At 33.6% G+C, this 22,882-nt stretch overlaps 1 protein-coding gene across 4 annotated transcripts in view; it reads left to right on the forward strand.

The window, feature by feature from the left end:
* The window catches only part of RBMS3 (RNA binding motif single stranded interacting protein 3), a 591,790-nt gene that overhangs the window by 439,363 nt on the left and 129,545 nt on the right, over window positions 1-22,882 (forward strand). For all 4 annotated transcript variants that reach the window (XR_005556757.1, XM_039343747.1, XM_039343746.1 and 1 more), the window contains exons 7-8: window positions 15,172-15,278; window positions 22,457-22,503. Coding sequence is in view for 3 of the 4 variants with exons in the window: in XM_039343747.1 (XP_039199681.1) it covers window positions 15,172-15,278; window positions 22,457-22,503 (154 nt within the window). In the remaining variant the exon portion in view is untranslated. The remainder of the gene's footprint in view (window positions 1-15,171; window positions 15,279-22,456; window positions 22,504-22,882) is intronic.

Genomic DNA, 22,882 nt, shown 5'->3' on the forward strand with positions numbered 1-22,882 from the left:
GGAGGAGACTTGCTTCAACTGCATAAAGAGCCTTATTGATGTCAAATGCATTCATATTGAAATACATAAATGGTTCCTCAATAATGACTTAAACAGTGCAAGACTAATATATGGAATTAGGTATTCATGTAAAAAGCTTGATATGAGGCTTTAAACACTAATATTAATAGCTTAAACTAGGCTCAAAGGGCATCCAGTGAAACTGAATTAATGCTTATTTATATATTTTGCCTAATCTAAAATATTTATATCATATGTTTTGTTGCTATTTATTGAAAAGTTAAGGTTCTGAGCAAAGTATAGTGGAAAAAATATTATTTTGAGCTAAAGCCTGAGATATTTTCATTATTTCTGTTTCTGATATATCCACAATAATTGCTGTGTTCAAACAAACCCCTGTCAGGTTCATATCGATCTGACTTTTTATGCTAGAGGAAGTGAACCAAATAAACAATTACATCATTCACATTTGTGCATTGAATGGTAAAATACAATTAATTGCTTGCAATAAAAGGCAACTGCTTAAGATTTTGCTACTAAAATATATCTTCATGACCAAGAAAACTTTAATTAATTAATTAATTTCTTCACCACCCATCTTCCCTAAGTGACTCTGGGCATTTTACAACAATATAATAAAACTATATAAATGCATGGATAAAACCATACTGTAGCTTAAAAATGGAATTAAAACAAGTTAAAACTTATTAGTAAAAATCTACTACAAAGCAAATTGCTGATCTTAAGCCTAATGTATTAACAATACTTGGGCTTCATAAATCAAAGAAGCATTCTTAACCAAAAAAAATCCAATAGATGATTATATTTTTGTTTGTCTATCTAATACCAGGACACAGACAAATAACAGATCATCCTGGGAGACTGGGAGACTAGAAAGTATAATAAAGTGATATAGTAAAGTACAATCTCATACATTTCTCTTTTAGAAAATGGAAATTTTATTATTGTTTTACTGTTATATTCAGCAGGCCAATTATTTTGTGAGGTTCCAATTTTCTCTCATAGTCAGTTTTTTTGATCCATTAATACCAGATCAAAAGATTAGAATATCTTGTTGACTATCTTTATGAAATCTGAGAATTGTAAACTCTTGTTATATCTTTTAATGCTGAACTAAATCAGTAGTAGGAAAGCAACAGCTCATGACTTCCTGGAGAAACTATAAGAATATAGAGGAATAATTTTATCTCTTAATTGGGGTGTATTTGACTCTTCTGAAATAGTAATTTTTTATGCAGAATCTGTTATATGCTGGCTATTTTGGTTCCTATTTACAGTATAGTCCCAGAATTTATATTTGGGGTTTTTTTAATCATATGATGTTGATATTTTGATACATTGTGTGGATCGGAGCAACTCACCATGGCGGTCTTGCTGCAGCCAACTCGCCCCAGCCAACATGATGTGGGACAATTCAATGTGGCCAACTAGCCACAGGACAATTCAATATGGGGTACTCAACTGTACTGTACTGTTTAATTATTCTATTCCACCATTTTTAAAACATTTATTTGATAATATCAAAGAAAAGGTGGAATAGATTCATTAAAGAAAATATGCTAGAGGAGGTACAAAATGAAATGTGAATGACAAAAATTAATGTCGAAGAAACAGTGGCAGATAACAATACAGTTATTTTGTGTTGAGTTAGCCCGTGTCGAGTTATCCCACATCGAGTTGGCTGTGGCAAGTCGGCTGTGGCATGACAACCATGGCAAGTATCCCATTCTTCATTGTATAATACTTGCGTTTCTTCAGTAACAACAGTAAACAATGTGTTGGTTAGAGCAGGAGTTCCCAACCCCCCCCCCCGGCCACAGCACACTACCAGGAACCAGGGCGTGGAAGTGGTGGGTGAGTACATACATACATTCAAAGCTTCATTTGCCTACCTCTTGCACACATGGAGATGTGTGCATATGCGAGCTTGCCCACCACTTGTGTATATCCATTCACTCTCCCTCTCCCCCTCCATCAGTCCGCAAAGCTGGAAAGGTTGGGGATTGCTGGATTAGAGGATGAGAAATTAGAACATTTTGCAAGAGATCTGGGGTTCTTTGTATATCAGTCTCTACTAACTAAAGCTGGTTCACAGTTTAGACCAAGGACAACTCTGTCATGTTATTAAAAATGAGGAATTATAAGTTATAGTGCATTTTCACAGCCCTCCCAGCTCAGACTTCAAAATTTTTTACATTGCTGATTAGTTTTTCCTTCACTAAACTAAGAAAGGACAAAATAATAGATATCAGCTCCACTTTCAGAGCTGCAAAAGGACAAAAGAAAGTGCAACTTATTAAACTTTAGTCCAATGTGCAGGGATTGGATGTTTCTATCAGCATCTAGTTTAGGCTGAATATTTAACAGATAATTCTACATTAATCCTACAGTTCTCATCACCCAAGATCAGGCATTAAGACTAAATGCAAGCATCACCATCAAGATTATAGTTTCTGTAGAATCAGGATTGGAGAGCAGAAATGGGCAACTCATCAGCACATATAGATTCTTTCAAATAGTGATTGCCTATTTTTCCTGCATTCTTGCTCCATTCCTCACATTTAGATCCTTTTGCACATCTAGCTACAACTTGCAGAATTAATATTGGGTTTCCTGTCACCTCACTCATTACTTTTGTCACAGGAATTCAGGGAAGAAGGAAAAAACTGTTTTTAAGAGGTTATTTTCTGAAGTTCAATTTTTTTTTAAACAGAAACCTGTTAAAATGCCAGGTTATTTCTTAAGATATACTGGGAAAGACATCTGAATAGATTGCAATTTCCTAAAGTTGGCATTGTTGATAGATTACTATGAGTCTTTCAGCTGGAGCGACAACACTTTAAGAATACAAAGAGTTTTTGTTAACTAAAAAATTTTCATAGTCCGTGCTGAAATTAATCTTGCAAGTTAAAAGTGTGAAATGGAGCAAACAAAAAATATATAAGAAAGGTTTTTTTAAAATCATGATTAGTGTAAAATTAATATTTATAATGGTAATGTACCACTATAAGTTTGTACCACCCAAACATTTGATCATGTCTATAGTCTTGCCTTCATTGAATTTTATTACAGTATATTCATTTCATTTAATATTTATAATTTACAGAAATACAACATTCACTTTTTCATAAACTCAGTGATAATTTCAGGCTAATATATATAAACTAAATGACAAAATAGATTACAATGTCAGGCAGTTGTAACCACCCAGTCCAAAGAACTATACAGAAATCTCTTTTATAATGTTACAGAGGGTGAAATAATAAACTTAGCAATAAATATGCCTTTTTTTAGGGAGATTGTTTTCCAGTGTGGTTTACACTCACAGATAATAGGGTGTCTCATTTCATTTACTAAAATGTTCTTATTTCAGAGAGTAAAACCCCAAAATAATTCTAGTCTGATACTGCTGAATCCCACTGGTTTGCCTCTACAGTCTGAGTTACTTCTAGCAAGGCTTTAATTTTTTTGCCCTGTGTAGACCTTTGCAGTTTGTTTGCCAAAACATAATCCCACTTTTTGCAAAGAACAAGCAAAAGATTTCAAATTATTATTCTATTATTTTTCATTTGGGATTGCTCCAATAACTATTTTTGTAATTTTTTCCTATTTAGGGGGACAGCATCATAACATTTCTTTTCTAAATAAATAAACCAGAGCTTTTAAGTGTTTATTCATTTCTGCTCTGAAAAATGTCCACTGGTGGACACCATTTTCAGGATCATTTAAACAGAGGTCTCCAATCTTTCCGGGATTGAGGACTGGAGGGAAGGAGAGCAGATTCAAAAATTGGTATGTGCACATGCACTTGGGGCCATACACACTGGCGCGGTAATAGCAGTCCCATTTGCATTTGCGGAATGCGCTGGCACTGTGCGCATGTGTGAACAGCCACACAAACCACCTGGGCTAGTGGCACATGTGCAACGGCCTGCGGACACTTGCCGCCTGCTAGCATCCCTGTTCACACCCTTGCACATGCGCAAATGGGGCCACGGGCACTAGTGCAAGTGGGAGGGAAAGCATGCACTGGCCAGCCATTTCTGCAGGAATCCCCATAGGTTGGGGATTCCTGATTTAAAATACTGTGTAATAGGAAGTGTTTTTATACAACTTTCATTTTATAGAAGGTAACATAGTACTACCCAAATAATTAAAATAATTTAAATTATTTGAAATTTTATATTTATCTGTTTGATTGTACAAGAAATGCAGTTGGAATCCAAAAATATTACTTTGTCCATTTATACAGTTGAGGAGTTTAATGGTTGAAGATACTGGTAATTAATAACATGTTTTTTTTTATTTTGTGATTCTAAAGTGTAGCTGAAATGGATAGTATACTAACAATGCATACATCTTTTATTCATTATTATAGAATTATATCAAGAACATGAGTTGACTTCATTTGTCTATTTAGTGTTTTTCTGGTTTCCTCATTAGAAATTTACAAATGGATCTTGCATTATAAATGAAGAATATGTGAAATAGAGCACTTAACCATTTACAAAATGTGTTGAATAATCTGATTATCTTTTACAGCTTTGATTTCAAATAAGTGAATTGACAGATATTTTATTGATTATTTTGTCCAAAGGTAGAAAGAGATCCAACTTTCTATTTTGAAAATGATTTGCTGGCCTTTCACCGAATATGCAAATCTATTCTGAGAATTTTAAAGGTTGATGCTGTACAGACCAAATAAAGTTCTCCTCAAGTCAAACTTATTTCTATGTGATTATATGGACAAATTAATGTAGTTTCTTAGAAATAATACAAAAAGGGTGTTTCATTGGTTCTTTCATCCATGCATTTTATAAATTATACTACCACAATCTCATGATACTTGTCTAGGAGACTAGAATTGATTAAACAATATTTTTTTATTGTAACAGTGAAAATTAAGTATCACCAAATTATATACTAAACAAGGTGGTAAAATCACAGAAATAAAAACATATAGCAGTTTGCTTCAAATAAATTAATATTTTTATTTTATTTATTTTTATTATGTTTTGAATATATTGTTATAGAAACCAACACATATTCAAATATTACATAAAATATCTGAGCTTTTTAAAGAAGAAGACAGCTGGATGATACTGTATGTATCTACTCTGGATGCAGAAAGAGCTTTCTCTTTTGGGGCCACTCTGTCTCTGACTGGACTAAAACAAAATTATGTTGGGTATATTGAAATATATTTGGGTAGTTGTAGCCCTTAAACCAGAGCAAGAAATTGTTCCAGTTCAAGAGCTGATATAATTATATCCTTGCCATTAAAGTCGGTAGAATGAGGAAAAGGGAAAGAAAGGGGATTCTTCTTGCTTTCTGTCCTGTTCTGGAATTGAATTATTATTGTTTTATTATTTTATTTATTTGTATCCTACCTTTATTATTTTTTACAAATAACTCAAGGCAATAAGCATGTACATCATACCTTTCTCCTTCTATTTTACTCTGCCCTTTAATAAATCAAGAAATATCTCTAGCAACTTAAAAAATATGCATAAAGATGCTTGTTTTCTGCTATAAAATTAAAGCAGATGTACTTAATTTTTCTTTCAAGCAAATATTAGTTTCTGTAATCATAGATAAGAGGAAAAATAAAATAATGGCAATGTTATAGTTAACAGAAAAGTTTTTCTAAATGTATATATTAAATAACCCATATTAGGTGAGTCAAAAGTAATTTTTGTGGGTTAGTTCAAGAATTACCAGTTCAACTGCTGCATGATATCTGATAGGATAATAGTAATGTCTAATGTAATCGACATCAAAAGCCATCAGAATGGGAAAATAAAGATTAAAACAGTAGGATATTTTTTAAACTTAACATGTTTGCATTTTTAGGAAATTGTTGCTCAGGAGAACAGATTGCTTAAGAGGTAGAATGCATGGCCACAAATGCTTGTTTAGAGGCTCATTTTCTTTCCATTAGAGGTAAACTAGATAAACCAGAAAACAACAAAGACCATACGTATGTGATCTGCTATAAATTAAAATACATGAAATCATTCTGCTGGTATATTTGATGAAGCTTAACTTGGTTTCTCTTCCACGATGCTAATAAATCGCAGTAAAACAACATGGCATCATTTTACATTCAGATAAAAATGATATAACTGTACTAGAAGAGGTCATATGACCTTGGCTGACACATGTTGCTTTTTTTAGAAGCTTCAGTGGAGACAATGAAATACTTCTATATATAATTCTTAGGTGCTGTGCAGTGTAGCGATAGATAAAATGAGATAAAATGGTAACATAGGATAAAGGTAAGGTAAGATAAGATAACATTTATTGAGGGTGAAGGTTCATTTTCTGAGCTTGTGGATTGGCTTCCAAACATTTCATTACCAGGCTAGGTAACATCTTCAACGGAGTTTAGGGGATGTCAATGTCAATTCTTCTTTTTATAAGGGCTTCAGATGTGGATGTGTCAAGTGAGGGTCTTATGATGGATCTTATGATGGGTTAGATGTGAATCATAAGTGAGAGGCTTGTTGATAGGTCTTATGATGGGAGATTACATCAGATCAGGGTCATTGGGAGGTGAAATTTTGTGGGGGGGGCTTGTGTGGGTTGGTTGAGGGTCAGTATTGTGTTTGGTTGGCTGTATTGTATTGTGGTTGATTTGAATTCTGAGGGGTTCATAAGTGTTATGAAGCCTGCACAAGCAATTTCATCAACAGAAACCTTCACCTACAACCAGCCTACAAACCCTTCAGAATCCAGATCAACCTTACAGCCAACCAGAGACAGCACCAACCCGCAGCCAGCCCACACAAGCCCCCCATTAGAGATTCACCTCTGACCTAATGTAACCTCCCATCACAAGCCTCCCACTGATTATTCACACCTGACCCATCACAAGACCCACCACAAGACCTTCACTTGACATATCCACACTTGAAGTTATTATAATCAGAAGAACACTGACACTGACATCCCCTAAACACCGCTGAAGATGTTATCTAGCCTGGTAATGAAATGTTCCAACCCACAAGCTCAGAGAATGAACCTTCACCCTCATCATACATCCGAGCTACAGATATTGGCCACTATTGCGTAATATTTATTGTCACTTTTTTCTGTGAACACACTGGCACACATTAAAAATGAAATTCTGATGCCTGCTCTCAAAAGAAAGTAAATATATACCCATAAACATACATGCACACACATATACATATGATATGTACAGTATATATTAATCACAGTCAATTATGTAGGTCTATTCACACACAGACATATACACATATACATAATCTAATTCTGCTTCAGATACCATGCAGCCTCTTCCCAGAAGGTAACAAGGAAAACCCATAGTTTAATGGAATACATTTTCATATGTAGAGATAATTCTCTGACTCATTATCTCATCCCTACATTTAATTTTTGTCATCTTATCTATAGATTTGATTTAATTATTTTAATATGGCCAACCTTAGGAAGATTCTGGGCTATTTGCAGAATATGTAAACAGAGAAAATAAAGCTATATAAAAGCAGCCTGGACTAAACCAGCGAGAAGAACAAACAAGAAATAATATGACAAATTCAACCAATAAATCACATTCACATTAACTCCAGACTTGATCACAATGCCCAGGAGAATGATTACAACCAGGAAGGCAGATTTTTCTTGAGAAAAGAAAATGATAAAAAAAATGCTATAATAGGAATAATCTTTCTTTTTTGTATATTAGAAACTGATTTGCATTCATGTTTATATTGTGAATAATAAGGTAACAGCAAGTGTGACATAAGTATGAGAATTACATCTATTATTTTTAAACCTGCACCATTACCTGCAGTACTGCTATAGACTGTTATTTGGACCACAATCTGGAAGCCATTAATATACAGTGTATATAAAGGATAAATAGTGGTCCAGATGCAGCAGATTCAATAGAACTCTATGTCATGCCTGAACTAATGCAATGTTAGCTACCCCTGAACTATACTTAGAACATACATTTATACTGTTTTTGAACAGACCATGTAGTGACTAGAATATTGTATTCTGACTTTTTGATGATTCTGATGACATATTCATATATACAGCATGAAGAAGCTCACACTGATTTCACTAATATAATCCCAAAGATAGATGTGAGATTGTCTTTTTATGGTAATTAAAAGATTTGGAAAATGTTCTTAACAATTTTTAATTTTGCATTTTCCTATCCATACATGCAGTATATTCAGGAAATGCTTAATTCTCTTCAGTAATTCCCATTTTTTTTATTTTTAAAAAAATCAGAATAAAGAAGAGGCCAAACATAATATGCCTGCAGATGCTTAAATTTAAGCTATTGTGATTTATGTTCAAAGAAAGGAAGATTCTTGTTATTACTCAAGATTTTATTTTAGATACTTCTAAGAAGAAATAATCTTTTAATGAAATTATTTCACAAAATGACAGTAGTTCACACTTTTAGCATTAATTCTTTCTTTATTACAGTTGAATTATTCTAAACATTGCTAAAAGTTGACTGACTTTCATGTTGCTTTGATTGTCGACTAGGGATTTATTCTCAAATGTCTTGTAATTTGTCATTTCTTTGGATTTTGCAGTTGTTCAAAGCTTTATTTCAGGATATGCAAAAATTGATCTTTTATATTGTTGTGGTTTCATATAAAATATGTGTTTCTTGCTTAATGTGCTTGTTTTTGTTTACCCAATTCTTTGAGTTTTGGCTTCCTTTCCAGGGTCTCCCAAGTTCGTTATCTGATTCAACAGATGTACATTAAAAAAAAAAAAAAAAACTTGCATTCAATTGCCTGCTATCATAGGAAAGGCAAGTTTAAAGTTTCAGATTTTTAGATCTGGATTCTGTTTCAGATGAATGGGTTAAAAGGCTAAAAGTTCGGAATATTGTTATTTTTGGCTATATACTGAAAATGATGCTTACTTCTATTCCTGTTAAAAGATTTTCAAATCACTGTCACGACTCGCCTTCTGAAATGTTATGTCCCAGAGATATGGATGATGTACTCCTGGGATTCTGAAAAGCCCTTAAGATATGGCTTTAATTTCAAGCCTTGGGTTCATATGTTGTGGCTGCTGTTGTAATTGTCTATTATTATAATGGATCTTTAAGTCCAGGTTAGGTAAACTAAATGGGTATTCTCCTAACAGAAATTGCAACATAATTCAGTTTCAAAGTAACAATTAAGATGCCTTCTCTTTCACTATATAGGATATTTGCATAGAATCTAGGATTCTTTGCATTCCATTCATATTTAAATAACAATTGTTTGTTGCCTATTTAGATGCTGAACTGAATATTTGATTAAATATATATTTGGTATTATTTAACATAAATAGCTTTTTAATTCTGTCTATCTTGTAAAAATCAAATATGGATCGTCTAACATCTTTATTAATTCTATATAACACTAGAATTTTGTGATATTTTTGAGAGAATAATTCAACAAATAATTTAATAAATATACCAAATCTTATACTGAATTCATTAAGTTATCAAATCTTTAATTACTTCAGAGCGATTCAAAGACAGACTCAGTGGACTTACTGATGCTTTGTTCATTCGTTCATTCATTCATTCATGTATTCATTCATCATATTTATATGACCTCCTATCTCACAAAAGATGACTCTGGCTGATGTGTAATTTAAAAAATTCTATAAAATAGTAATATAAAGGAGTGAAGTAAAAAGATTATTATGATGATCAAAACACAAGAGGGCAACATATATTAATAACCTCAGCAACTTACTATTCTGATTACAACCACATTTTGAGAGATTTACACAAAATAATCAGGAATGTTGCTAACCTCACCTGAGTGGAAATTGTGTTCTATATAAGATGGGCATCAAGGCAGAAAAGACCCATCTCTTGGATTCTACCAGATGGGACCTACAACATACCTCTTCTGCCAGATTTGATGGGATGAACAGAATATAATTGAGTACAGGCAGTCCTTAAATAATCCAGCCAGGTCAAAAATAGCACCTTGATTTGGTAAATCAAAGCAAACTGGTAAACAATGCAGCTTATGGCCCAGATGTGTAATGTGTGTCATTCTAACTGCCTGAGTTCCAGCTTTTGCACCAGCTGAAGCTTTCAGATATACAGTAGTATATTTATAATATACTGTAATTAGTATGTCTATCTAAGCAGAGAAGAAGATTCTAATTCAGTGAGACAATGCATGCTTCTAATGTCAGTGCTGGACATATGCCAGAGATTGTAAATTTGATTCTCTAAATGGAATGCAATCATCCAATACATGTTGAATATTTTTTTAGCTGGGAGCAAAACCATCCAGAAAGCTATAGCTCAGTTATTTGAATTAAAGGTTAGTTTATTGGTTCCAAAACACCAATTAAATAAAAAAGAAGAGTAGCTGAATGTAACATTTTCAGATTGTCCATATTCTCAAATAATGCATATCATCCCGAATAATATATGTCAATGTTTATATAAATGCCAATTTATACTTTGAAGTATCTGCTTTTTTATAGAAGAATAATCAGCTATACAAATAGAACATTTCCATTCAGAACCTTCAAGTATCTAGATAATCTTTCAAAAATGCCATGATTGATGGCATCAATAGCTGTTGAGAAGGGCAAAATTGTTACATCATTTTCCCTTGTGCCTGATTTCTTTTGTTTAATATTGTTCTAAGGCACAGCCAAAGCTGTTTAAAATGAATATGGAAGATTCTATTTTAAAAAACTTTGGATGATAACCAATACTGTGAAAGGTTGTCTTATAAACATTCATCTAATTCCTACTGTGCAGTCATTTAGGTAACGATTAAAGACTTTTCCATTTCAAGTTACCTCTAATTAGATTTGTAATTATTTTTTTGTGTTAGAGCATCTCTACAAAATACTTGGTATGTTTTCTGCTTTTGCTATATCCTAGTTTCTCCTTCAACCCTTATGAAATGGTGCCCTGGAAGCAGCACAAATACTTCAGAAAATTAGACCAAATAGTCAGATAATACTCTAAGATGTATGGACTATAATGAAATAGTTGATTATTAGATTTTATTTAAGAATATAATGTTAAATTGTATGAACTGTTATTTGTTGTTATTAAACCAAATTATAGATTTAACCTGTTTTTATCATATTGCAGACATTGTAAAATATATGGTATCTGATAATTATATCTCAAAGGGTTTATTTCATTTAGTTTAGGTGAAATATTTTAGAAGAGAGTCTAATCAGTGTTTATTTTCAAAACTCAATACAAATAGAATGTTCTCTCTCTCTCTCTCTCTCTCTCTCTCTCTCTCTCTCTCACACACACACACACACACACACACACACACACACAAATATATATACACACAAACTTTCCTCATCAGTTGATACAAATAAAACACATGTCTAATAGATAATGAATTAGATCATCTGCTCAACATATATGTATTTGCTTCTGCTACTAAACTTGATCACAGTGGATTTTATTGGGTCCATACTTTTCTCAAGGTTCCATTGAACTTCTTTGTGGCAGCTGATCTTCAGAACAACTTACTTCCCTAGTGACAGGGAATTGCCCACTCACGCCACATGGCTTACCTAGCTTCTTTTACAAAAACCCGATGAGAATTTCCTTAAATGAGAATGAAATATAGGATTTCCATGCATTCTACTTTGTGATTTCTCCAACCATTTCGACAGCATTTTCAAAATCTTTTTTCTGAAGTCGGTTGAAAATCAAGAGATCTTAGGAATTAAGATCTGATTCTCAGGAATAAGACCATTTGACTCTTTTTTTTAAATCAGTTCTAGAAAAGAAGAGAACCATCCATTTCACATGGCCCTGACACATTTTCTAATGAAACAGAAAGAAAGCTAATAAACATTCCTATATTACCGATAATTTTACCTTGTGAGAGAAAACTAGAAAAGTAATGAAGTATTTCAAGAGAGAGTAAACCCTACTGTTAAACATTAATTTGTCTTTAGAGAAATCAAAAGTTATAGCATATAATAGATTTGGATTCTTTCCAAATAATAGGCGTTTTGTTATTTGTTTTTATTTTTGGTCAACAACCTCTTGAACATTTGTTGAACAGTATTAACTGTAATGACTATTTTATGAATATCAGCTGGGAAGCATAAGGAAAGTCAAATGCCAACTGTTTCAAGCTAAGAGGATTTAATAGGGGGAACCAAGTTAATTTGATAGTTTGAGGAAAAATAACTTTGATCTTTTATTTATTTCACTTATTCAAATATCTATGCAGAAGATATTGAAAAAGAGAAAAAGAGTAAAAACCTGTTCTTTTAAAAGACTTATCTTTCACTCTCTACTCCCTTCACAAGAGCAACAGTATAGATTCTTTCTATATGTCAATCACAAATGACCTAGAAGAATAATCTCAGTGATTTTGGTAAAAAAAAAAAAATTCTGATTGTAACAAGAGCTCTAACCATAAGGTACTATATACTTTCTTCTTTATTTCTCCCCATCAAGTTTTACTTTCAGCTAATGGTTGCTGATTTCTTCTTCAAAAAATTATCCTTTTTAAAATAATAACAGATCCATAGATGCAGACCAGTAGATTATTTTTTCTAAAGAACTTTTAAATCAAACTTAAATCCTGATGATTACACGGACACATTCTATAGTTTTCTTCGTTTGCTATTGTCTTCTTCTAGGATGTTTATCAGTTTACTAGGTAAATTGATCAAGTTCAAGCCAACTGCATTTATTTAGGATCAGCCAAGGCTAATTTTCTGTAGCTACCTTTTCTAAATTTAAATTGTAAGCCAATTACAATTCTATTGTTATAAACTTTAGGATATTATCATTTGAGTGTATCCTAAGTACAAGAAACAATATTTCATCAAAATGATAATTTGTATTTTTCTTCATTTTGAAGCATGGAATGCTGATTATTAGAGCACAAAAGAAATATTATTATGTGTGAGAAATTTACGATTACATTCAGTCCAAGACTAGTTGGAACATAATAATTAAAGTCTTAATGAAGGAAGCATGAATTATTAATATAGCATCTAAAAACCTAGGCAGTTCAAAGCAGGGTGGTCATTGGTAAAATTAGGGTCTTCAGGATTGATAAATTCAATATTTTCGGATAGCTAGGAAGTCTTTTGAGATGGTGAGATAGTGTCATTGATGCAGTGGGCATGAATTTGGACAAACTCAGAGAGACAATGGAAGACAGGGAGCCTGGCATGCTATGGTTCATGGGGTTGCGAAAAGTTGGACACGACTTAGAAGCTAAACAACAACAAAAGGAAGATGATGATAATAGTAGTAGTAGTAGTAGTAGTAATAGTAGTAGTAGTAATAAAGTTGGAAGGGACCTTGGAGGTCATCTAGTCCAGCCCCCTGCTCAGGAAGGAAACCCTATACCATTTTAGACAAATGGTTATCCAGTCTCTTCTTAAAAACTTCCAGTGTTGGAGCATTCACAGCTTCTGGAGACAGGTTGTTCCACTGTTTAATTGTTCTAACTGTCAGGAAATTTCTCCTTAGTTCTAGGTTGCTTCTCTCTTTGCCTTCAGGTGCTTTGGAGAATAGCTTGACTCCTTCTTTGTGGCAACCCCTGAGATATTGGAATACTGCTATCATGTCACCCCTTATTCTTCTCTTCATTAAACTAGACATACCCAATTCCAGCAACCATTCTTTATATGTTTTAGCTTCCAGTCCCCTGATCATCTTTGTTGTTCTTCTCTGTACTCTTTCTAGAGTCTCAACATCTTTTTTACATCGTGGTGACCAAAACTGGATGCAGTATTCCAAGTGTGGCATTACCAAGGCATTGTAAAGTGGTATTAACACTTCACATGATTCTATTCCTCTGTTAATGCAGCCTAGCACTGTGTTAGCTTTTTTGGCAGCTGCAGCGCACTGCTGGCTCATATTTAAGTGATTGTCCTCTAGGACTCTGAGATCCCTCTCACAGTTACTACTATTGAGCCAGGTACCACCTATACGATACCTGTACATTTCCTGCCTAAATGTAGAACCTTACTTTTTTCACCATTGAATTTCATTTTTTAGATAGGGTCCAATGTTCAAATCTGTCAAGATCCTTCTGTATCTTAAGCCTATCTTCTGGAGTGTTGGCTATTCCTGCCAGCTTGGTGTCATCTGCAAATTTTCAAATTAGTATGACTTCAAGTTCTCCTATCATGATTGATATAACAATGAATTTCTTCTTCCATATTTATCAATATTTTATTATTTCCAGTTGTTTTTTCTCAATCCTATTATCACCTGGTATAGCAACATCCATAAACCAGACTTTTCAACAATTGTAATACTAGGCATGTCATGAACAAGATTCCTGTCTTTTTTGGATTTTAAAATTCTGTAAAACCTTAACCTATTTGTTTTCAAAAAACTTTTCAACTTGATGCTGCAGTAGTTTTTATTACATTCAAATCCAAACTATTGACAAAGGTATTATCATTATCATTATTATTATCCATTAAATCAGCATCAGATCTTAATGACCTCTATGATGATCAGTTCTCAATCTGGCACTTCAGTTCTTCCAACATTGCATCCATCACGGCTGTATTCAAGCTCTGCCATCTTTCTGCTGGTCATATTCTTTTTCTCTTTCCTTCCACCTTACTCAGCATTATGGAATTCTCAAGGAGCCTGGATCTTCTTATAAAATGACCAGATCATGATAGTTTAAGCCTGGTCATTTGTGCCTCAAATGAGAAATCCAGATTAATTTTTTTATGATCTGTTTGTTTGGATATTTGGCTATGCATGTTATTCTCAGGAATCGTCTCTAACACCAATATTCAAAAGCATCAATACTGTTTCTACCCTGCTTCTTTAAAGTCCAATTTTTAATTTCATAGTCACAAGGAAAACCATTATCTGCATTATACTCATCTTTGTAAATACTATATATACTGTAATATATACTGCATCTAAAGATACAAAATGTTGTCTTTCACAAATTTTCTAATTCCATATCTCTTCCTACTTGTAAAAGCTAGAATATCTATATCCATAAAGCTATTTCTAAAAAATATCAATAAATGCATAGGGTAGGTGAAAAGCTTAACATTAAAAATGGATATTATAAGAGATAGCGGATGGCTGAATTTTTCTTTGATTGGCTAGCTAACACGTACTGGGTTTTCCTGTCTTTACAGCCCCAACAGAACCTTTGCTGTGCAAATTTGCTGATGGAGGACAAAAGAAACGACAGAATCAAAGCAAATATACCCAGAATGGGAGACCCTGGCCAAGGGAAGGAGAGGTAAGTCATAATAGTTATAATTATTTTTGAAGAAATTTGACAAACTTGAAGAAGATGGGTTTTCAGTATTACTGAAATCAAAAAAAGAAAAATGCAGCAAAATTCAAATGAGTTTAATTCCATTTAACTTTGATTCAGAATAGAATCATGCACTATTTACATAAGGATTTGAGATTACAACCCCATACTCAATGAATTCATACAAAATCAATACAGTTCTATTTTACAGTGCTGATAAAATATGAGATATTTTGTACATTATTGTTAATTGTAGTTTTGATTCCGTTCAGATTGGAATTAACTTTCATTTCAGTGGAAACTAATAAAGTTTGAATCCATCAGCCCACTTCTTGCAATTAAATAATGTCCAAACATTACAGAACATCATAAATACCATAATCTGATGTCAATAGAGAAAATAAGCTACATTGAATTGACTTGCTCTATTGTTATAGGAAAACTAAGTCCATCAGGCTTTGTTGTTTGCTGCAAAATACAACTTCAATTGCCAGTTTCTTTTACCTGATTTGGTTATCATGTGAAAGTACCCTTTCCTTTAGGGAAATATATTCTGCCTTTTAAATATTTCCAAGAACATTTCCTTCTGGGGGAGGGGGGGCTGACTTCCCATAATGGTGTTCTTCTTTCTGATTTATGATTGAAAAAGAATGAAGTGTTTGAATTTAAGATGCTTGTAAAGTGTGATACAAAATATATTTGAAAGCCAGCTGGGGTTAAAACTGACTTAGAAATGTAGAGAAAAGAATTCATTCTATATTGTGTGATGTAACTTATTTTACAACTTTTTGAGTCACTGATAAAGTAGAAACATGTGATATCAGATTAGTGTTGTTGTATTACTCTATCTGTCAAACCACTCCCTCAACTCCCCAACTGATACTTATAAGGCAATTAAGATGAAATGTTTTGCTAGGCCCAGCACTTTTGTCAAAGCCTGAATTGTAATAGAAAAGAAGAAATGAAAAGTTAGGTGGAGTTATTTACTGCTGTGCAAAAATATGTGATTATTATGAAACAAGATGATGAGGATATTTGGGGTTTTTTCTTCAGCTGAAGTTGCAAGAGAGCTGGAAGCTGTTTTTATCCACAAATCCTTGTAGGCTCTCTGACATTCTGCACTAACCAGATTAAAGTTGGGCTATAAGAAATAGTTGGTTGCTGCTGGTGTATTGCACCCCCTGCTGGCACTTGAATCACTAGATTCCATTATCAGCCTTGCTATAGAGTCTTAGGGATTTCACTTAGTCCAAGGCAACTCATGAGTTAAAAACCTGTTCGAAGTTTTTGATAATTTCATGCATGCTGATAGCTATACATTAAACATTTTTTTTGTCTCAGTAGCTGTGACTGACATCAATCTAGATCACTCTCTGGCTGCCTTCTTCCTCACTTGTGATACCTTCTCCATGAGAAACCAGAGTCTATTTCATTGATTCACGCCAGGCACTTGACAGATCTGATAGATCTTAGATAGATGGGGCTCCACAGGGAATCTTGAGTATCTGATGGTTATTGCCTGGAATGAGTGGGTGGTTGGACCCTAGGATGGCATAATCTCCGTGCAATGTGTAATTTTGCCTAAATATGGGGCACTTGTTGAAGGAGGAATTTCAGGAAATGCCAGAAGAGACTCTGGTAGTGCCATTGGAGGAAGACCTGGAGTGTATGATGAAGGCAACAAAATATCAGTATTTCTCTGCCTGACTATTTTATCATGCTTGACAATGACTGTCAAGGAGCCCTATTTAAGTTAACTTGCCTCTACTAGTTAGGATACAGGAGTATGTGCAGAGCTGCTATGAGGAATAATTTGGTTGTTTGGCAGAAAAAGTTACTCAGACATGTGTCAATCTGGATCTAGATTTCTACTAGACAGATTCACCCTAGGTATATGTTTGATGGTTTAATTGGGGATTAGTTTGAGTTGGTGATTCTTGAGCAAGTGGATAGGATTCTATGACCTTTTGGATCAGAAACCTATTTTTTTTGGATAGAGGAATTCTTGGTTCATTAAGGAAGCTGGAAAGAGGATCTGTAGTTGGGTCCATATTCTTGTATTGGTCTCCTTGAGGATCCCTGGCCAGGAAAGAAATAGTGATGTATCCTATCCTCAAGAGGTGTCCCCGGACACAATGATTTAGACAACTGCTGTACTGTTTCCAATTTTAACTTTTTAGTTAAATCCAAGTTATACTCCTTTCTAGACAAGGAAGCCCTACAGACAATCACTCATGCTCTTGTGACTTCATATCTGGATTGCAATGTGATCTTCATGGGACTGCCCCTAAGTGGAAACTTCATATGGTTTGGAATGCAGTCGTGTGGACAGTGGTGGATTTGTCATCTGCCTATATGACTATTTCAAAAATTGCACAAGCTACCAGTATGTTTCCAGATGCCATTCAAGATGCTGGTTATGACCTATAAAGCTCTACTATAGGACCAGTTATTTGAGAAATCACTTACTTCCTGTGGTTTCTGCCTGGCTGGTATAAGCCAGCAGAGTGGGTCTACTCTGTACCCTTCAATTAAACAGTGTTACATATAATAATCCAGGAAACATATTTTCTCTGTTGTGGCACTTACCCCCTGGAATGAGGTTCCCACTAATTGGGTATGTCTAGTTTAATGAAGAGAAGGATGAGGGAGGACATGATAGCAGTCTTCCAATATCTCAGGGGCTGCCACAGAGAAGAAGGAGTCAAGCTATTTTCCAAAGCACCTGAAGGCAGGACAAGAAGCAACGAATGGAAACTAATCAAGGAGAGAAGCAACCTAGAACTAAGGAGAAACTTCCTGACAGTTAGAACAATTAACCAGTGGAACAACCTTTCTCCAGAACCAGTGAATGCTCCAACATTGGAAGTTTTTAAGAAGAGACTGGACAGCCATTTGTCTGAAATGGTATAGGGTTTCCTTCCTGAGCAGGGGGTTGGACTTGATGACCTCCAAGGTCCCTTCCAACTTTATTATTATTATTATTATTATTATTATTATTATTATTATTATTATTATTATTATTATTACTACTACTACTACTACTACTACTACTACTACTACTACTAAAAGATCTGATTGTTCTCACAGGACTAGGATGGATGGAGCCCCTTGTTGGTGATGGTTTTCTTATTTTTTTTAGGTTGCCTGTCCATACTTTCATCTTGTTCAGCATTTATTATATCTTGCATTTGTTAATTTTGTTTTGCCATATTATGCCCAGAATTGGCCTTGAGTCTTCAAGTATCACCAACATCAAACAAATAACATAAATAACAACATAATTAAGCACCTACTTATAAACTTGACAACAAAAGACACTGTAGTTTCTCCTAATCTGTTGTGATTGTTCTCTTCCAACTTCCTTCCTTGTCTACATTTTTTTGTTTTGATGCAGTGTGGGAGGATGAACAAGTAGATTTCAATTAATGCAAGAAATAGAAAATGATTTAGCATAGCATGAGGCAAAATATATAATTTCACTCTTTACCCTACACCCAAACCAGGGACTTGACATCAATTATTGCTATTTTAGAGTGTCTAAAAAGAAAAGAAAACAATAGTAGACCTCTGTGGTCATATTTATTTTCCATATTTAAAATATTTGCCACAGTGCCTCCAGAAGCAACAAAGCTAATCTTTAAGTTGCTAACAAGAAGCAAATGAAAACACGGGTCATGTGCATCCCCATGTAAATCTAATCATGATACAAATATGCCCTTGTGGTGCTCAGTGTCCCACAAATTTATTATCTATGAATGAGATAAATTTAATCAATTCTTAAAGGTACTGATATTAAAGTGTTTTCTCACTGCAGCCATCAATTATTTTTTCCTATCAAGTGTTACTTGATGAGAAAGTTAATTTAGCACTATTGGCAGTGAATTTTTCATTTGACAATTTATGGCAAATCTGATTGGAAAAAATAGTGGAATTAAAAGACTTTTTTTACTTTCTTAGACAAAAGTTAAAACAATAAATTAAACATTTTTATGGGACGTAAAATTTTAAATCTGTTACATTTCGGCCTATTTGGGGGCAAAATCAGTTGCACGTGAGATCAGAATAATGTTTATTGCCAATTCCAAGAAGATGTGAGCACATTTCCTTTGCTTCTGATCCCAAGTCAGCCCTATCTCATGCCATTCTTCTTTTGCTGCACTTCTTGTTGCACTGCCATATTTGGTGACTTTCTTTCCCACAATGTAGGGAAGGAGAGCAGCCACATAAGATCAGAACAGTACCTATTTATGCTCCCGAAGACGGCTGCTGCATGGTAAGAACTTTTCTTTTTCCTTACGGATGATCTGCTGATTTTACTGCCAATGCTGGTTCTCTGGCAGCATTGGATTTGAATGACAGCGCTAAGAATGACCAAAGACAATTTTTAGATGACCGGGGATCCAGTTGGAAAGGGGAGTCTTGAACATTCCAGTTCTGTTTGGAAATGATTGAAAATTCGCTGGGCATATACATATTTCTGTCAGCAGTTTCATTTTCTTAAGCAATGCCTGGGATCTTGGCTGTCACTTTTTGAATTTATTGTTTTGTTTTTGGACTGTGAAAACTTTCATTTGATTTATTTCAACATTAGGCTCTCATCAAAAGATTTCTGTAGTTTTTGAATTTGCAAAATATTTGGAATTTATCTTTTTTGAATTTTTCTTTTTACCTTTGATTGAAATATACAGAAACATTTAGAAAACATTCCTTTAGTTTCCTTCTGCTTCAGTGTTGTTTGCTCCCTGATCAAGTTTCACAGATTCAGAAATGCTTGAACAGTGGCTGAAACCTAAGAAAAGACGATTGGGTAGTATGCAGCTTCTAGCAGAACATTTCTCTCTAAAAAAACTTTATCCAGACCAAAGACATATTCTCACAGTTGGAGAACTAACTGAGTTCATTCCATCTGTTTTTTTAAAGTTTAAGCCTGCCTATCCCTTACAATATTAGGACTCTGATTGAATGGAGAAAAGACAAATTTCTTTTTCCTATGAAGATTGAGGGAGACTGGATGGATTTATTACACCTAAATAGAAACCACTTCTGTTTGGACTTTGATGGGAAGATAGACTTATTATAGAGACTGAATCTATTTAATTAGACAACAAATGGATATGAGATGGCATTAAGAAAAAGACATGTATATTTCATCCAGGATGAACTATTTTTAATTTTGGGGATGATTTGAAATAAATAATGCTGTGGTAAACTTTCTAATAGTGGATTACAATAAGAGTTTATTAAAAGAGAGTTTTGAAACTTTAAATTTGTTTTTTTTTAGTATTCTTCTTCCTGTTAACTATTTTTTCACTAATATAATATATAGAAGACATCAATAACTTGCAAATAGACATATTAGTTTAAAAATTGGGGGGAACATGTGGGAACCAATGTCATAGTAATGTATTAATCAGCATTCAGTTAGGAGGGATAATATGTGCATATGTGTTGGGTTTTTTTGATGCACCAGTTTTCTTTTTTAATGTCTTGATTTTTTGTGGGAGGTTGTATTTTTTTGTCCTTTCTGTGGGTTTTTTGGAGTTTTGTATTTCAACCTTGTCTTGAATAAAATAAAAATAAACAGAAAAAAATAAGACCAGAATTTTGTCATTTGTCTCATGACTCACATTTCAAGCAGGGTATGGATCAGCAATAACAATATTAAATTTCAGAACTAGCATATCAGGACAACCATTTGTTTGAAATGATATAGGGTTTCTTGCCTGAGCAGGGTGTTTGACTAGAAGGCCTCCAAGGTCCCTTCCAACTCTGTTGTTATTGTTGTTTCCTGATGACTCAACAATAGGTATATAGCATTTTTACTAATCAATGGAGAAAGTTCCCTCATAGGTATTAAATTATAAAATTTTGTAATGGAAGCAAATTTATTGTTCAGGATTTTTTTATTTGGATCAGTGCATATTCAGAGATATCCTACTTACACACATTTAATAAATACTTTGTCTGTAGCATACATTAGGAATATCATGGACACAGAAATGTTTCTTGGCATGCTTCATTATAAAAACAAGTTATTTTTTAAATATACAGCTGTATTTTGAAATGTATCCTACCAAATTTATTGTTTTAATTTTTTTTTAAAAAATAGATTTTCTAATTCCACAATATTTTTTCAGTCAGAATTGTCATAAATTATCAGTGAAAGATTCATTGCCAATAGTGCCAAATTAACTTTCCCATCAACAATTCTCTTTTGCATCATTGACTCTATTGTTTTCTTTTCAAAGTGCTTTTCTTTGGAGGTGCTTTTTGCCTGTTGGTTTAATTTTTCTTGCCACATTTCTTTTCATATGACTTTTAAAGTTATATCATATCCTTATATTCTCTTTCCTCTGTATCAGTCCACCACTTGTTTTGTTTTATTTTGTAATTCTGGCTCTTATTTACTTACATCATTTCTGGTTGGTCTTTCATTTTATATTCATCAAATTTATTTGAAGAATTAGTCTTTGGGAACAGTCCCACTATTCATTGCTCATGTTATCCATTTGATACTTTTCTTTTTCCTCCTTAATAAGGCAATTTATTTTGATACTTCTAAGTGTTTGAGGTGAAAAAAATAGAAATAATTTACTTGGGTTTCACAGACTTTCAAAGCTTCTTAATTCACAGCACTGTCAAAACAAAAAGTGCCAGATTTTTGTTTGTGGAATTTTTTGTTGTTTGTTTTGATAAATTGATACTTGGTTACAATGACACGAAGAGTTGACTATGATGGCTGAACACTCTGGGAATATTATCTGGATGGCAGATTGGAGAATACTGGTTTCACTGATTTCTGGTTTGCTATGTCAGTTGTGGCTTACATTTCGTGGTAATGTTTCTATTAAAGCTGTTCTATTGAAGTGTTTCTATTAAGCTGTTTTCAATTTCCAAAATGAGCATTTTTCAGAGCCATTTTACTTAAATAGCTAAGGAACAAATTAGATACACAATCATATTCATTTCCCTTCAGAACAAAATTCTGTACATACACACAGCCCAGTTTATATCAACAATGGAGGCTATAAAATGCTCTCTATTTAATATCTCCTCAAATGATCATACAGTAGCTTATTAATCCCTTTCATTTTTCCTGGCGTAGTATGATTTTTTTTAACCCAAGAAGAGTAATCTTATTTCTTTCTTCTGTGCAGGCTGGCATGGCCTTGACTTATGACCCTGCAGCTACTATACAGAATGGGTGAGTAACATACACTTTATTGTTTTTAATGGCACTGTGATATTTTCTAAAGTAGTTTAAATTGTTAATACAATTTCAAAGTAAGTCAACCACAGCAGTATTATTTGAGACAACTTAAAAACGTGTTAAGCAGGAAAAATCATTTTCCCTCATTTATTTCTAGACTATTAGTTATGAATTGAGAATAATTGAACTGAATTTTAAAAAGATTTGCTTCAGTTTTCTATTCCCTGATGCTAAATTATTGACATTGGCCAAGTCATTCAGGGAGGCAGGCTGTGAATAGGAGGTAAGTATGTTTTAAAGAATCTTGAATATTCAGGCAAGAATTACCATTCATTTATTCATCATGTATGGATGGAATTTATATCTCACAGTG

Source organism: Crotalus tigris, unplaced genomic scaffold, assembly GCF_016545835.1.
Source record: "Crotalus tigris isolate CLP2741 ecotype Arizona unplaced genomic scaffold, ASM1654583v1 scf7180000017871.4482833, whole genome shotgun sequence".
NCBI lineage: Eukaryota > Metazoa > Chordata > Lepidosauria > Squamata > Viperidae > Crotalus > Crotalus tigris.